Here is a 17,450-nt window from a genome sequence, read left to right on the forward strand (position 1 = left end):
AGATATGAAGAAATAGATGTATTAGGTCATCCTGACCCTCTTTGCCAATGAAAGTTGTTCCCTACAGTTGTTTTTTAATGGGTTGGTTTGGTTCAGGTTTAAATCTCCCAAGCAACTGGGGTTTCTGCCCCTTCAGTGAGAGATTCTTTCAGAGTCTAACCACCTTCACTATTGGAAAATGCTCAGCCAACATTTGCCTTGGCTCAGTTTCATCCCATCACCCCAAGCGTAGAGCCCCCTTAGATGAATGACACAGGGACTGGAAGAAATATGCCACAGAGAAAGTAATTTAGGGGCTCAACGATGAACAGCGGCTGGCTCAAACCTAGCCCATGTAAGATGGAAGTGATGCTGATGGGTAAAAGGAAACACTCTGAAGAGGCAGCAGAATCCACATCACATAATACACAGTTCCATGCTTGGGCACCCTGATTAAGTCACTGACCAGAAATGCTTATTCAATCCTTTAATTAGCTTGAAGGCTATGCCCTCTCTTTGTGGGCAAAGACCCGGGTGCAGTGATCCATGATCTTGTCACTTTGAAGAGGGACTACTAGTTTTCCTATTGAGTTCAAATTGGTCCAGGATAATGCCCAGAGAGTTTAAGTGATTTGTCCTAGGTCACAATGGCAGAGTTCAGAATACAGCTTATGAGCTCTGACTCTGAATCCCTCTCAAAGATAGCCATTTCTGTCCATAAATTCTGCCTCTTTTCTTGCTTTCTACAATTAGCTGGATCTCAGCAAAGTCAGGATAACCGGAGGGATTTTACAAATTGCATACCATGGAACACTTTCTATCTCCTCTACGTGTACCTGTCAATTTGATTTATATTGTACTCTTAGTTTGTGGGGCTTTTTCTAAAATTATGTTCGCTTTCTAGTTTGTTCCTGTATAATAAGATGATAAATATTTCAACAAAAAGTCATACTTTTAGTCAAATAAGAAATGGGATGACTATACATTTATGACTAAAGGGCTGAGAACATGTTTGTCTCTATCTAGCTGTTTATTATTCTGTTCTCTTCTATATCGGGCACACCATATGAGATCACATAATTTTCTGCATGCGTACACAATCAGGAGATTCTCTAACATTTTCTGAGTGCAAGTTAGTGCATGTCGCCAATGCCTATTTCAAACTGATTTTTTTTTATTCTACCATTATTCTACGAGATGCTATCTTTTTGGCAGCACATATCCAATATGCACATGCTAATAACCTGTGTAAGTAGGCTTCTGTAACTAAGTTCAATGGGGTCTCTAGGCACAACCGCAATACTGTACAGAGAAGTTAAGCATCTTGCCTAAGGCCACAGAGAGGACAACTGAACTACAGTTACTTGCTTCCAGTCCTGTGCTCAAGGCACTGGACATGCTGCTTTCACACCAGGAGCTTTCAACAAACACAACATTCCATGTTTCTCAAGCAGTCATTCTTCACATGTGGCTCTTACAGGATAGATTGTCGTCTATCAGACAAATGAGCCCTAATACTACCCCTGGGAACATGGCAACTTCACGAATGGTTCTCCTCCAGAGGGACTGAAGTGTCATGCAGGACCTCAGGCATCGCTGAGGACACCAACCTGTGCAGTAATAATCAGCTCCCATGAAAAGCCACAGCAGTACAACTCTATTTGAGCATCACATCTTGCAGATGCTGGGGTTCTAGCAGAAAACTTAAATAAGTACTTTTCATGAGAACTGCAAAGAGGGGCTCATCAGAGCAATGAATGTCCACGCTAACTCATTAGGCACGGAAAGCTTTGTGCATTTCAGGTGGTAGTTATAGGAGAACCAGCAGCAGGGTCACAGGATTGTGATCTCCACCAGAACAGTATCTGAAAAGTTGAGTGGCCAGCAGCTATCAGTCAGTCCCTTAATTAAACTAATTAAGGGACCTATGTGCCTTGTCTTTGTAAAAGAGGGTTCATGGTCCAACTGAAAAATAATGATTTCTTTAACAGTGACTATGGGTCACTCCTCATTGTATCAACAGGCACCCTGTTCCTTTCAAGCTGCATTTCACTCCACGGCCCTTTGTTCTCGAAGGTGCTGTAGTAACACAGCAGATTTTAGAAGGAGCTGGGAAACTTGGATGTGGCCATAGACAAGCTGTGAATGAAAGAACGAATTGAAGAAAATATTTATTCACAGGGAGTAGGGCCTGGATTCTCACACTGGGCTTTGAGGAGGAGGGAGGCAGGAAAGCTACGGGTGAATGAGCTGAAACAGGGTTTCTCGACCTCTACTCCCAAGATTCCGGAAAAGGTGGAGGTGCTTCACCTCAGGTTCCCTGTATTTATGGCGAGCTAAATGCACAGGAGACTACCTTACCGCAGGAATACAGTCATTTCACTTATGGCCACCTCCCAGAAAGGATGGGGAAGGAGGTGCTTGTCCCAGCCCAATCCTTTCCACTCTCCCTTCCCACCTCATGAAGAGAACTGAGCCTATGTGTGGCTCTGTCCCTACTTGCTTCTCCCTTCTCCTTCCCCCTCCCATGAAGAGGGGTGTGAGAGGGCAGCTTCTCCTCACCCATCTTCTCACCATGACCATCTCACTGAAGAGAAGAAGCTGGGCAGCTCTTCTACCCGGAAACAGAGGAACAAAAGCTCAACATTTCAGAACCAATTCTCACCATCAGCACCACACAATGGAGCAGAGACATAGGGGGTGAGGGGGAAGAAGACCCAATTGGCCTGATCTCCCACCAAAAGGCAGACTGAAGGAAGGCAGGCCTCAAGCCCGGCTCTTGCCTCACTCTGCTGCAAGAGATGGAATTTCTGCTAAAGGGTGATAAGCCCTGTTTAAACTGAGCCCAAGTAACCTTACAAAAGGTATCTGAAGTAAGGACATGTAAGGGGGGAGGGGAAGTAGCTTGGGGGATAACAATCATTCTATTATTGCACAGTAGAGCTCCCAGCCAACCCATAAGTAGTCAGGAGGGGATTACAAGTGAGGGGATAAAGCTGACTGAAGCCCCAGAGTTCTTTTACTCACCTCATGAGAGTTGGTTCCATGGGCCACTCTGGTTTTACAAACTGTGTAAATGGAAAAAAAAAAAAAAAAAAAAAAAGGAGAGAGTGTGAATAAGCGAAATGGGCCACACACAAAACCCTTTGTACCAGCTGTTCCCAACCCATATAGCAGCTCACCAGGCTAAGACCTCAGCGGTACCAGTTAGACTCGCTAGGGCTCACTGTCTCAACTCTATGTGCTGTCCATTGCCATGGAGTTTGGACTGCTCCAGATCCGTGTCTCTTAACTGCTATTCTGGAACTGGAGTTGATACACACTGGGTTAGAGCACACAGAACTCAGGAGAAGGCAGGCAGCAGTAGCACCGAGGGCTCAGCACAGAAGCTGATCATTTAGGTGGGAAGGCAGCACAAGGCACCAATTACGAAAGCCTGAGATAGCAGTGCCAGTGTTCATAACTCTCGTGACTTCTTTGAGAGTCACTTGATTTCAGCCGGGGCTCAAGTCAGCCTGGCAATCATGTGAACAGCTCCAGTCCTCTTGTGCAAACCTGCTCTGAATGGCTGCCTTCCCCACTTGCCTGCTGCTTTCTGGGGAAGAGCAGCCAGCCAGGACTGCTGCATAAAGCAGGAAGAGCTGTCTCCCTCTCTTCACCAGCCCACTCCATTCTCACCCGAGGGAGCAGTAAGTGCTCTCAGCAATTCAGAGCAGTTCCACTCCCTTCTTCCCTCTGCCTAGCTGTGAACAATGGGTCAGCCTGCTCCCTCCCTCCAACCCTACAACACCAGGCTTGACAAGGGGGAAAGGGAGGAACCAGCTGCTGTTACTCCCTGGACCTGGAAGAGTGGGGTGAAGAACCCAGGAGCTGCAGGAGCAGCAGAGGTTAGGCTAGAAGGGTGAAATTGATGCGATAGGCAGATGCGAGGGCAGAACTGATATGGGAGCTGGGGGGGGGGTGGGTGGGATTGATTTGAGGGATGGGGGCAGAATTAATTGCTGAGCAGGGGATGGGAGCTCCTACAGAGAGGATTCTCTTTACCCAGTACAATTGAGAGAGTGGACAACACTAATTATCATCACACATACACACTGGGGATGGGCAGGTGGAGTTAAAAAATAATAATAATAAAAAAACAGACAAAACCCCCCACAATATAATCTCTCTCTAAAAAGATTGCATGGGTTTTTTTTTTGGCGGGGGGAGGGGGGAAGGAAGATCTGACTTCTGGCTGTTGAACCTTGGGGTCGTCAAAACTGCAGTACGAGTGTCTGGGAACCACTGCTTTGCAGTTTGACCACCTCAGTGCTGCAGAACCAGACTGCTGTTAGCCAGTCTATAATGTGAATGAAGTGGGGAGTCAAAATCATTCAGTTAGCTATAGGGTGTTGCTTCACAATATAACTTCATGAGATCTGTATCTCATTTTGAGAAGAGGGCAGCCAGGCAATACGACAATTGTTTTACCTTAGTACCTTACAAACAAAGTACTGCACCTTAACGGTTTGTCTACCCTGGCACTTTGTCGGCAAAACTTTTGTCTTTCAGGGGTGTTAAAAAAAAAAACACCCCCCCCGAACAATAACATTTTTACCAATGAAAAGCGCCAGTGTGAACAGCGCTTTGTTGGCAGGAGAGTTCTCCTGCTGACAAAGCCGCTGCTGCTCATGGGGGGTGGAAGTTTTTTGTTGGCAGGTGAGCGCTCTCCGGCTGACACACAGCAGCTACCCTGCGCGCCTTTTAGCAGCACAGCTGTAGTGGTACAGTCATGTCGCTAAAAGCCTCGTTATGTAGCCATAGCCTAGTACAGGAGGCGAAGACACAGAGCAGACACCACTTCTGTTCATTTTACACCGACCGTATCAAATGAGGAAAGGAATAAAAAAAAGTCTCAGTGTGGATGTCTGTTACAATGAGACAATCAGCTTATTGCAGCTGCCTGAGGCTGCAGCCCCTCAAACCTGCCTTACACACTTTATTATTATTATTTTTAATTTCCTGGCATTTAAAGGGCATATTTTCCATCTGGATTTTGGGGTAGGGGGAAAAATTATTCTCTTGAGGAAAAATAGCAAACATGGCTGGTGGGAGCAAGCTCCTGAGCAGGTTCAAGACAACAGTATAACTGTTAGAACTATTTCAGAGTAACAGCCGTGTTAGTCTGTATTCGCAAAAAGAAAAGGAGTACTTGTGGCACCTTAGAGACTAACCAATTTATTTGAGCATGAGCTTTCGTGAGCTACAGCTCACTTCATCGGATGCATACCGTGGAAACTGCAGCAGACTTTATATATACACAGAGAATATGAAACAATACCTCCTCCCACCCCACTGTCCTGTTGGTAATAGCTTATCTAAAGTGATCATCAAGTTGGGCCATTTCCAGCACAAATCCAGGTTTTCTCACCCTCCGCCCCCCTCCCCCCCCCCCACACACAAATTCACTCTCCTGCTGGTAATAGCCCATCCAAAGTGACCACTCTCTTTAAAATGATAATCAAGGTGGGCCATTTCCAGCACAAATCCAGGTTCTCTCACCCCCCCACCCCCACACAAACTCACTCTCCTGCTGGCAATAGCTCATCCAAACTGACCACTCTCCTTACAATGTGCATGATAATCAGGGTGGGCCATTTCCAGAATAAATCCAAGTTTAACCAGAATGTCGGGGGGGGAGGGGTATAAAAAAACAAGGGGAAATAGGCTACCTTGCATAATGACTTAGCTACTCCCAGTCTCTATTTAAGCCTAAATTAACAGTATCCAATTTGTAAATGAATTCCAATTCAGCAGTTTCTCGCTGGAGTCTGGATTTGAAGTTTTTTTGTTGTAAGACAGCGACCTTCATGTCTGTGATTGCGTGACCAGAGAGATTGAAGTGTTCTCCGACTGGTTTATGAATGTTATAATTCTTGACATCTGATTTGTATCCATTTATTCTTTTACGTAGAGATTGTCCAGTTTGACCAATGTACATGGCAGAGGGGCATTGCTGGCACATGATGGCATATATCACATTGGTGGATGTGCAGGTGAACGAGCCTCTGATAGTGTGGCTGATGTTATTAGGCCCTTTGATGGTGTCGCCTGAATAGATATGTGGGCACAGTTGGCAACGGGCTTTGTTGCAAGGATAGGTTCCTGGGTTAGTGGTTCTGCTGTGCGGTATGTGGTTGTTGGTGAGTATTTGCTTCAGGTTGGGGGGCTGTCTGTAGGCAAGGACTGGCCTGTCTCCCAAGATTTGTGAGAGTGTTGGGTCATCCTTCAGGATAGGACTATGAGCATTTCCCAAGAACATGGCTTTGTTTACCGCAGTGAGGTGTTTGAGGTAGAGAACATCTGTATGGAGCTCTTCAAAAGCTTGTGGGGAGAGACGTTATTCTAGACACCAACTGTTCAGTTTAACAGTGCTAATTATAGAAAGGTTCTAGTGTCCCTGACAAAGAATCATGCAGTTCTACATTGGGTACAGTGTTCTTTAGGGACAAACGTTCAGAATATACTAGGAGAAGTGATAAAAAGCCTGTTTACATACTGAATGGGAATGCTAGTCCATTCTTCTCTATGACCTGCAAGGTGTCTTCTCCACAGGCGCTTGTCAGCTCCATAAAGGGTGGTGAACAGATCCTCTCATCTGCAAGACAAAAAGAGGAGTCAAATGGAAATCTGGAGCTTTTGTCTCCCAGTTCAGGTCATTACTGGCTCTCTCCACAGTAGCTGTTTTCCTTCCTAGTTATTCCACTAAGAGATTAAAGCAGAACACTTGTAAGATCATTCATCAAACATGGATTTGGGACTCTGGGATCCTTAGAATGGATAAAGGCCCCAATTTACAGACTCTCTTTGAAGGAAACAGAAATGAAAGGACAAAATGTTCACAAGTAGCCACACAGAATCACTGCCCACTTTTGAAAATTTAGCTGCATATTACGCATCCAAGGACACAGCACAGAACAGAGCCCAAATCTTGGCTCACAAACTATTGCTTTAAGGTAAAATTCTCAAGAGTCTAAGTGACTGCATATCTTCACTCCAGGTGATCAGAACCCAGGTTAGCCTAGCCCACATATGAGCAGCCACACTGCAAAGCCAGACTTTAGTATGTCAACTTAATTGTAGCCACACAGCTGCTGTAGGACTTCTGTGGTCATATCCCACGGTTACTAGCATCGCAGTAAGCTGAGCCTCTCTAGGATTCTTTCCTAGTGAATTGTGTGAGAACTTGTCTGTCCTTCTGGGCACATGGGGGTGGGAGTTGGGGTAATGGGGGGAGAAGGCAAGGACTAGTAGTGGCAGAATTGATTAGCCTGCATCCACACTGCAAAGTTGGGGGGTTACCAGCCCAAGTGTAAGCAGCATATAGGCTTTAGCCTATAGCCCCAGATGAGACAGGTAGCCTGGGTTGAAAGCAGAGTGACCACCTTTTCAAAAGGCAAAAATGGGACACCTGCAGGAGCCCCGCTGCCTCCAAGGCCCTACCCCTGTTCCTCCTCTTCCCTCCGAGCCTGGGCGGCTCTTACTACTGCTCAGCTCCAGATTCTGGCCTGTCAGCAGGGCCTCAGTGGGAAGGGGAAAGGAGGAGCGGGGGCGGGGCCTCGAGGCGGGGGTTGGGGGGTGCTAAGGTCCACCTCAGCCCTCGTCCCACCACTGGCAAGAGACTGGCACTGCCCCTGAGCCTTGGGCAAGCTCTGAGCAGTGCCACAGGGAATCCAGGATAAAAGATGTCCCGGAATCATTCAGCCTAGGATCAGGACTTGAACTCTGCATTTCGGGGCTATCCTATCCAATTCACATCACCCTACTAGAAAGGGCCACCACACTCAGGTGAAAGGGTTGTGTGTGTGTGGATAGGAGCTAGGGACAATATGGAAGTAAGAGCCTGACTTAAGTCTGCAGTGAAGATCGACCCTTAAGTTAAAGGTTTTGGGTGTGGATAGGAGTTGACTTAGGGGCAACACTCAAGTTATAACTTGTTAACTTTGCAGTAAAGACAAGCCCGAAGTTAAGCACTGCTGATTAGGAGGCTTTAAAAAAACAACAACACATAACCAAACAAAAAGTGACAATAAAGAGTAGAGTTCAACAGCAATAATGAAGGCTTCACCTCTGAATATCAGCTGGAGACCAACATAGGAGAGGAGGAGAAAGATTGTTACCAGTACATCTGTCAGAAATAATTTACATTTTTGGATCAACCAGAAATTTGGATTGGCAGTAAGTGAAGCTAACATGTAATTATTACTATTTATCTTTGTTATTGTGATAGCTCAGAACGGCTAACCATGTTGAGGTCTCTGTCATAGGCACTGCACAAACAGAATAAAAGGACACTGTCTGTTCTCAAGAATGTAGTGTCTAAAAGATGAGCATTGTAATTCTTAGTATTTACATGGCGCTTTACATCTGGACATTTCTTTACAAACATTGACTAAATTAATCCTCCTACTCCTTTGAGGATAGGTATAGCATTGCCACCAGCTTACAAATGGGAAAAATTAAGCATTAAAGCTTACAGAGAGAGGGGGCACTGGAGCTGGGAGTATACCTCAGGAGTTCCTGGTTTATAGTTCTCACCATTAAACCATGCTGTTATCATAAAAAGTTTTCGCCTGAAAAAATTAAGGGTCTATTTTCATGTAGCCTGAAAGGAGCAGATGTATAAAGAGATTGATGCTTTGAGGTCAATTTCTAAAAGTCAAAACAAAACTTCCCATACTTCAAAGCTTTCAGCTCATTGCTATGAAAACAGAAAACAGCATCCAAAAGTGACAGGTACTGTAATATTTACAAGCTTCTGCCAGAGTAAAGTTTCTTTACTTGGATTAATTTGAGGAATCAGATTTAGCTTATGGACACGTGGGAACAACTTTGGCTTTGGCTGTTTTCTCACCCATATGCTTGAAGCTCACAAATAACTCTTGCTTTCAGTGATTTCATATTCAAAAGGATATAGGATTCCATCTCACTTTCTTCCATTTATTTCCCATGCTAACTAGCAATTGATATTGGTACGCTGCAATGTTCTTGCCAGTCACATGACACATGGGGAGGGGGCAAGAGAGAAGTCCTTATAATTTCTTTGACTTCAGTGCTTAAAAGAACCAGCTGGATCAACAAAGAATGAAAGAGAAAATGAAAACTGCTAGAACTTCAGAGTGGTCCTGATGCTTCTGAATTGCTGACTTGGATGACAGTAAGCCCCCAATCCTCCCACACCACCATCAAGGGCAGGATTCTTACTTGCTGAATCCATTGGAGCAGACCTATAACTCAGTGGGAAAGCACTGCCATCCACCCAAGCTTAAGATCCCAGACTGGCCTCAAGAACAGAAAGCTACTTCTCAGAATTAACTGCACATATTGCAGATTTTAAAAGTGGTTGTTTTTTTTCTCAATAAAATAAAATAAAATAAAAATAAACAGCTGCTAGTCACCAATTACTGTCTATTCTGTGGCTGCACACATGCTCCACAGCTTTCTGATGAAAGCATCCTGCTTTCTCCACCAAGCCTCCGTTATCAGAGGGAAAGCAAGCTCGGTGCAGCTGCTCAGCATCAGAACCCATGTGAGACAGTATGCAAATTTAGTGTTTGATGGCTGATCTCGATCCTGGTTCTCATCAGCATGAAACTGAGAGACCCAGTTATGTCACATAAGCCAAACCCTGTGTAAACAAGCACCTCAAGGTACATTTAACCCATTGTGGCAATGCATTCCAGCATCGGGCATTATTGGATGTTCTCTCTGTTTCTCAGTCAAAAAATGGTTTCCGGTTGCCACAGGAAACCACCATCAAGAGGATAACAATGGCCATAACAAGAACTGGTCTAGAGATGAGAGCAGAGGAATGGGAGTCAGGAGTCCTGTGTTCTATTCCTGGCTCTGCCACGGACTCACTCTGTGACACTGGGGCATTATTACTCCTATCTGTAAACAAGAGGATAATAATTATTTGCATTACTCAGAAAGGTCTACTGAGGACTAAGTAATTATGTTTTTAAAGTGCTCTGAGATCTTCTAAAAGTAGATGCCACCTCCCCAATATACACACCTACCTCACCTCTTCTAGAGCTGTGTTAGTTCTGCATGTCTAATAGAAGTAAAAAGTAGTTATGTTAAATTTACTTTTGTCAGGAAAGTGAGTAGCTATAACTCAGTACACATAGATAACAGGAGATGGTGCCACTTTTACAGTCACTTTTCAGATTAGAGCTTCACGTTAAAGTGTGATTGCCAAAGAATGTTTTTCAATGGTAGATCTGGGGAGGATTCGTTGTTCATTCTCTCACAATGGCTAAATATAAAATTGCCTTAGTGTACAAGTGACTTTTCTGAATTCCAGCCCTCAGCACTCAGCTTGGGATTTTAAAGTCAAAGTGGGTTCCTTCTGCCTCCCATCATGCATAAAGATTCAATTATCAAAACTATGGCTGGTCAGGAAATGATAAGTATTTGCTGCACATTTAAAAACAAATTCATCAAAATTTTCCATTTTTTCCCCAACAAACAACACTTGATTTGGTGGTTTTCAAAAGCCAAACAATTTTCAGTTTTATATTTTCATCCACACGCTGGAAAATTTTAAAAGAATTGAAAATGGTTATGGAAAAAAGGCCATTTTTCATCAAAAGAAATATTCCAAGGAAAAATGTCAAGCAGTTCTGATCAGACCATAACGAAGAGCATTGGTCACCCAACAGAAATACTGACTGTTTTGAAGGACAGTATAAGCTTTTGTCCTCTGCTACTGAACAAATGGCAGGGTCTCAGAGCTCAGGCTCCAGCCTGCACATGGAAGTCTACACAGCAACAAAAACAACCCTGCAGCCCAAGCCCTGGGAGCCTGAGTCAGCTGGCACAGGCCAGCTGTGGGTGTCTAGTTGCTGTGTAGACATATGTCCCATTTCCCAGTTCCATCCACGCAAGTCACCGGGGTTTATGGATGACCTACGATAACTGAAGCAAGAGGGAGCAGACTGTTAAATAAGGAGGGACCATTTTTAAATGTTCATTTTTCTTACTACAAAACCTAAACATTTACTGGCTTCAATATCTAAAGAATATTGTTAAGCACTAACCACTGACTGCAGGGGAACTACAATCTAGGATTCTTTTCTCCTGGAAATCTTCAGGGCTAATTTATTTATAATAATGATTAAAGAAAAGATAATAAATTCAATCCCTGATAAACAGAATTGTTAACAATATCTTTCCCCAGCATTTACTAAAACAAGGAAGTCAGTGAAGAGATCTCTTTAAAAATCGAAGGAATGCCATGATGTAAGAGACTCACTAAGTTCTTAAGCCCTGTTTTTACTCACTCTGAACTGGGCATTACAGAAGGCTCTTTTGTTTGTTTTTAGTACAATGGCAGCCTATGTCAGAGACCTGAATTTGGAAACACAACCAGGATGCAACTTGGCCAGATCAGAGAATCTGTCAACTTAAAACAAACGAAGAAAAACAAACAAAGCAAGAAAAAGAATACTGACGTGGATCAAGCCTGAGAGGCTCACCTTCACTACATCTAAAGGGGGTAGAGGGTTAGTCTTGCATCCAATCCAGTGCTGGATATAGTTTTAGAATTTTTGTCGTTGCTATTTGAAACAGCACTACCATTAAATCACAGCTGAAATATCAATGTGCCTTCTTGTTCTCTCCCCCCTTTGTCCTTATTTTTCATTTTATATCTTGATACGTTTTCTGCAGCATCTGCTTTTGCTCAGACTATATTTTCTCTAACCCCCCTGTCATAAATATAAAGGGAAGGGTAAACCCCTTTAAAATCCCTCCTGGCCAGAGGAAAAATCCTCTCACCTGTAAAGGGTTAAGAAGCTAAAGGTAACCTCGCTGGCACCTGACCAAAATGACCAATGAGGAGACAAGATACTTTCAAAAGCTGGGAGGAGGGAGAAAAACAAAGGGTCTGTGTGTCTGTTGGTATGCTGCTTTTGCTGGGGATAGAACAGGAATGGAGTCTTAGAACTTCTAGTAAGTAGTCTAGCTAGGTATGCGTTAGATTATGATTTCTTTAAATGGCTGAGAAAAGAATTGTGCTGAATAGAATGACTATTTCTGTCTGTGTGTCTTTTTTGTAACTTAAGGTTTTGCCTAGAGAGATTCTCTATGTTTTGAATCTAATTACCCTGTAAGGTATCTACCATCCTGATTTTACAGGGGTGATTCCTTTACTCCTATCTACTTCTATTTCTATTAAAAGTCTTCTTGTTTGAAAACTGAATGCTTTTTCATTGTTCTCAGATCCAAGGGTTTGGGTCTGTGGTCACCTATGCAAATTGGTGAGGATTTTTACCAAACCTTTCCCAGGTAGTGGGGTGCAAGGGTTGGGAGGATTTTGGGGGGAAAGACGTGTCCAAACTGCGTTTCCCAGTAAACCCAGTTAGAGTTTGGTGGTGGCAGTGGATATTCCAAGGACAAAGGATAAAATTAATTTGTACCTTGGAGAAGTTTTAACCTAAGCTGGTAAAAGTAAGCTTAGGAGGTTTTCATGCAGGTCCCCACATCTGTACCCTAGAGTTCAGAGTGGGGGAGGAACCTTGACACCCCCCTTCCTCTTTCTCTTCAAGACTCTACTCTGACAAGGCTCCTTCCCTCCCCTACCCCATTTTTTAAATTTTGTTCTCTCTCTCTCTCTCCCCCTCCTTCTTTCCCAGTCTCTTTTCATCATCATTTCTTTTCCTTCCATTGTTCTACCCCAGGGGTTCTCAACCTGCGACTCAATCAGCACACTGCTTCGGCCCATGTGACATCGTCAGGGCCATACAGGTAGTATATATATTGTGTGGATGTGACCCACATAACACACACAGAGCTGCATACGTGGCCCACAATGGTAAATAGGTTGAGAACCACTGCTCTACCCCCTTCCCACTTTGGATGCAGGTGATAAGTGTGCTTGGGAAAGCAGGCTGCATATACCAACAGGCAGTAAGTGACGATGTAGCACTCTATGGCTCTCTCTCTCTATGGCTCTGCTGCACCTGGAATCTGACATTCAGTTCTGGGTATCACTTTCTCAGAAAGATAGAAAAATTGGAGGTAGTTCACACGGAAGCCAAAAAACGATCTGGGAGCTGGAGAAACTGACCTATGAAGAAAGAGTAGAAGAATAACTTGGCCAAACAACAAATAAGAGGAATGGAGGGCGACAGAGAACCGGAGGGGTATAAACACCAAGAAGGGAATTATTTTGGGTGACATGCAAGGATACTGCTACAAGCAATGAAATGCAATTAATAAAAAAGAAAAATGTAGATTGAATATTGGTCAGGAAAATTTTTTTTCTGGCAGTGAGATGTGGTGGAAGTCTCAATGCTTGGGACTATAAAAACCAAACTGGACAAAGCACCAGATGATACAACTTCTCTAACTTCTATGATCCTTAAGTTTTGTGAAGCAAAGTATCAACACGTCAAAAAAAATATCAGCAGAATCCAAGTACTGCAGACATAGTATGATGGCAAAGTGGATACAGAGACACACTTTTCCAGAGAAGAATTCTGATCTCAAGTTCTTACTACCCATTTGTGTGGAACAACTATTTCTGGAAGCTACACGAGTCCCTCCCATCTATCACGTCTAGAAAAGTCAAGCTAGGATGAGAACAATTAACATCCCTAGGACCATGGCTGTAGCACCGTCTGAAGCTTTCAGCAAAGTAGCTTTTAAAAGAGAAGAATAGCTTTCTACAGGGGGAACCTCCAGCAAAAACACTGAAAGCTTCATCATGACCATACAAGGTGCAACCAAGTGGCTTTATTTATCCCAATCCAAGTACAAAAAGGGATTAGTTCTCCTTCTAAAGGCCAGGGATTTCCCATCAGGGTACTGCAAAGCCTGTGACTGGAAATAATGCACTGGGACACCAACACCACTAACGCTCCGGACTCCAGCATCCAGACCCATAGTCACAACAGCCTCCCTTAAATCTTCACTGCTGAGTGATTAAGGAATAGAATAGAGAACCAGGAGACCTGTGTTCTAGTCCCAGCACCACCATTGCTTCACTGTGCAACTGGCTAAATCACCTCACTTAGCTGTGCCTCAGATTTCCCATCTGCATATGAGGAGAATACTAACTTCACATGGGTGTTGTGAGGCTTAAGTAAAAAGGGCTCCCAAAACTCTGAGCTACTTAGATGAAAGGCACTACGGAAATGCAAATCATTATTAAGGTTATTATAGCAAATTAACACTCTGCCCCATAGACAGTTTTAATCTGTGAATTTTAGCTGCCAAAAACTAATCTCTACAGATCCACCAGAAAGACTCAATCTGTAACACAACTCTGAGAGCCAAACTATTTATTTACAGAATCCACCTTTCTGAAAGAGCTTGGTGCTGCTTATTTACCATCTTTTTTTCCTAGCTAGTTATAAAGATGGCAACAGCTTCCCTGTGAGACTCTACATTTGGCTGTAGAGGCTGTGGGGACTGCTTTGAAGAAATAGGGTGGGTTGATAAAATATGATATGATTCTGTATGATAAAATACACACAATATACAGTAAAGGGAATGCTCCTGAAGTCTTGGCCTCCTTTGTAAACAGTCATTAAAATAAATAGGCAATTTCCATAACTCAGTACCACTGGTTCAGTTTATTCACTCTCAAAGGCTCCCAAATCAAAAGTAACAATCACAAGAGATTTGTTAGAAGGAACAACAGTTCTGAATCCTCAGTCTTTACCAGAGAAAAGCCCTTCTTTAAATCGACAGAATACTTGGCCCTATGACTTCAAGAAGCTTAAACCTGGAGTTTTCCAGTAAACTGCATTTCATTATCACTTTCACAGACTGCCACAACTGCACTCCACTCCCATGGGGTTATGAAGGACGTGCAGCTATTGATCTAGTCAGTGCCACATATCGTCGTCCTAATACACCATGTGGAGGAAAGGTGAACTTCAACAAACGTTTCCCCCGCCCCTGGAATTCACTTTCAACTGGAAAAAAACCTAGCAGATTTCCTTTGTTAGTAGCCAGTTTACTTTAGGTTGAGGCCTTCTCATTTTAAACCACCAAGGGTATGTCTACGCTGCAATTAAACACCTGTGGCTGGCCCGTCTCACAGGAGTTGGGCTGTCGGGCTTTGAACTTGCGGCGTAGACGTTCAGGCTGGGTTGGATCCTGGGCTCTAGAATTCTCCCCTTCCTGGGGTCTCAGAGCTTGGGCTCCAGCCCGAGCCCAAACGTTTAAACTGCAATTTTACAGACCTGCAGCCTGAGCCCTGCCGCAGGTGTTTAATTGCAGTGCAGATATAGGCTATACGATGGTCTCCTCCTCATTCAGAATACATGGAATCATTACACAGTTACTATAGTGACAGCCACAGTTAAATTTGAAAAACAGGTTTCATCCGAACACCCCCTTTTGCAGTTGCTCACAGCTTTCACAAATGGAATTTTTTATGTAAATTTTTTTGAATACTAAGAAAGAGAAATCTCTTCAACAACAGTCAAAGTTAAACTCAAGATTAAGATATAAAATAAGTAAAACAGATGGGAGGAAGGAGAAGAAAATCTTAATATTGTGTAGAGTTTTGATACGGCAACTAATAAACGTGTTAAATGCCTAAATGCAAGAAAAACTAGAAGCTTGGGTCTCAACATGAGATGAAAGACTTTAATTGACACTATCTACTAAAAAGACAGAAGGAGAAGATGAGAAGCATCATTCACAATATGTAATCAATATCACAAAGAAGAAAGACTGGTAGCAAGTCTTGTCAATGTAGCTTTAAAGCCTTCCATAGGTCAATTTATAATTGTGTATTTCTGTATAATACTGATATTATCTCAAGTTGTAAAACAAGTTTTATAAGATTTCTGCTATAAAAATGGATCTGATCATAAATAAAATTTAAAAAGTCACAGCTAAGCCAAGAGGCTTTTTTTTTTTTTTTTTTTAAAGTTTCAGAAAAATCTATTCAGCCATTTTTGAGCAGTGTTAAAAAAAATACCCCCAAAAATCTCTTATTTGTTTCATAAATTCCACTCAGTATTTCTGTGCATGCACAACTTAACACCAGCAGAACAGATTTTGTTCAAATATACTTTGGTTTGTAATAGTACTGAGGCTTAAAAATCAAGTCAAGTCTTAAGATCGGTATCGTCGACACCTTACTTATTACGACACCTTATGTAGCAAGGCTACATAAGACATTCCAGATTGTATTATAGATAAATTATTAATTAATACAATGAATTAAAGAGGACATTGGCTGAATTCATTCCATGGTGCAACTCCACTGAAGGCAAGAGAGTTACACTAAGTCTGAATTTGGTGCCATAATTCAAAGACACAAGGGGGCAGAGTTATACTTAGCTTTGTGGGTTGGATTCCTCAACTTCAACACTATTAATGCTACAATTTTGCATGGAGTATCTACATGTAACCAAAAACCCACATAAGCACAAGTCTCTACCTATAATGAATGCGCATTATTTGGAACCTCTGAATACTAGTGGGAAAGCTAAAACCCATACCTGAAAGTAAAGACAACAGGATTATAAACTCATAATAATATATAAACCTACTATAACTATCACAGTTCAGGGCTGTCAAGAATGGTTTTAGAACAAGGCAAATTCACGTTAAACTTGGGGGTTGGGGTAGGAGACACTTAAGGGGAAATAGAGCTGACGAGAAAGGAAAGTCAGCACCACCACCCCTAGGTGCAACTTTCCCTGTCAGCATTGCCTGCTGACTTCTCCAATACTGAAGATACAGCTCTTTCAAAAAACTGTGGTCGAAATGATACTGCCAACACATCCATAAATTTTTTTATCCTGTCCTGCAACCCACAATGCCCAAATAGCTCTTTTTAGGGCATTTCCCACTGCTACAGGGCAGAAATATAGGTTTCTACCCTTTTACATCTTGTTGAAGGTAACTTCCCCACCCCCCTTCTCCTGCATGGCTAGAATGATTAGATTCCAAGGTACCAAATGTTTCATGCAATTCTGTTTGGGGAATTTGCTCCTGATTAGAAATGAGCATGTCTATCTCACATATAAACACTCCCGTTTAAAACGAGATAAATGTCCTGCAAACGAACTTTCAGCTTACTCACTGTGATTCAGCTTCATAAGTATTGGAACTGGATCAGTACAGCCATGGACATGTCTGGAATTAAGATATGCTATGGGGCGAACACACATTGGTCACTAGAACCCAATGGAGCGATCCCATGGAAACGTGAAAGGTGATCTGTCTCATTCAGGAGCAGGGCCAGCTCCAGACACCACCTTTCCGAGCAGGTGCTCGGGGCAGCACTGAGAATGGGGCGGCCAGCCGTGTCCCGCAGCGGCAATTCAGTGGCAACTCCACTGCTGTTCCCGCCGCGGCAGCTTTTCGGCGGCAGCGCAGCAATTCGGCTGTGACTGCTTGGGGCGGCAAAATTGGCAGAGCCGCCCTGTGCGGGAGACAGATCTCGGGAAAGGCTGAGA

At 43.3% G+C, this 17,450-nt stretch overlaps 1 protein-coding gene across 4 annotated transcripts in view; it reads right to left on the reverse strand.

Annotated features, from left to right (window-relative positions):
• The window catches only part of ITPK1 (inositol-tetrakisphosphate 1-kinase), a 243,707-nt gene that overhangs the window by 26,642 nt on the left and 199,615 nt on the right, over positions 1-17,450 (reverse strand). For all 4 annotated transcript variants that reach the window (XM_077819302.1, XM_077819299.1, XM_077819300.1 and 1 more), the window contains 2 exons: positions 6,518-6,616; positions 3,007-3,047 (listed from right to left, as the gene is read on the reverse strand). In XM_077819302.1, coding sequence (XP_077675428.1) covers positions 3,007-3,047; positions 6,518-6,616 — 140 coding nt within the window. The remainder of the gene's footprint in view (positions 1-3,006; positions 3,048-6,517; positions 6,617-17,450) is intronic.

The sequence above is a fragment of the Eretmochelys imbricata genome, chromosome 6 (assembly GCF_965152235.1).
Source record: "Eretmochelys imbricata isolate rEreImb1 chromosome 6, rEreImb1.hap1, whole genome shotgun sequence".
Lineage (NCBI taxonomy): Eukaryota > Metazoa > Chordata > Testudines > Cheloniidae > Eretmochelys > Eretmochelys imbricata.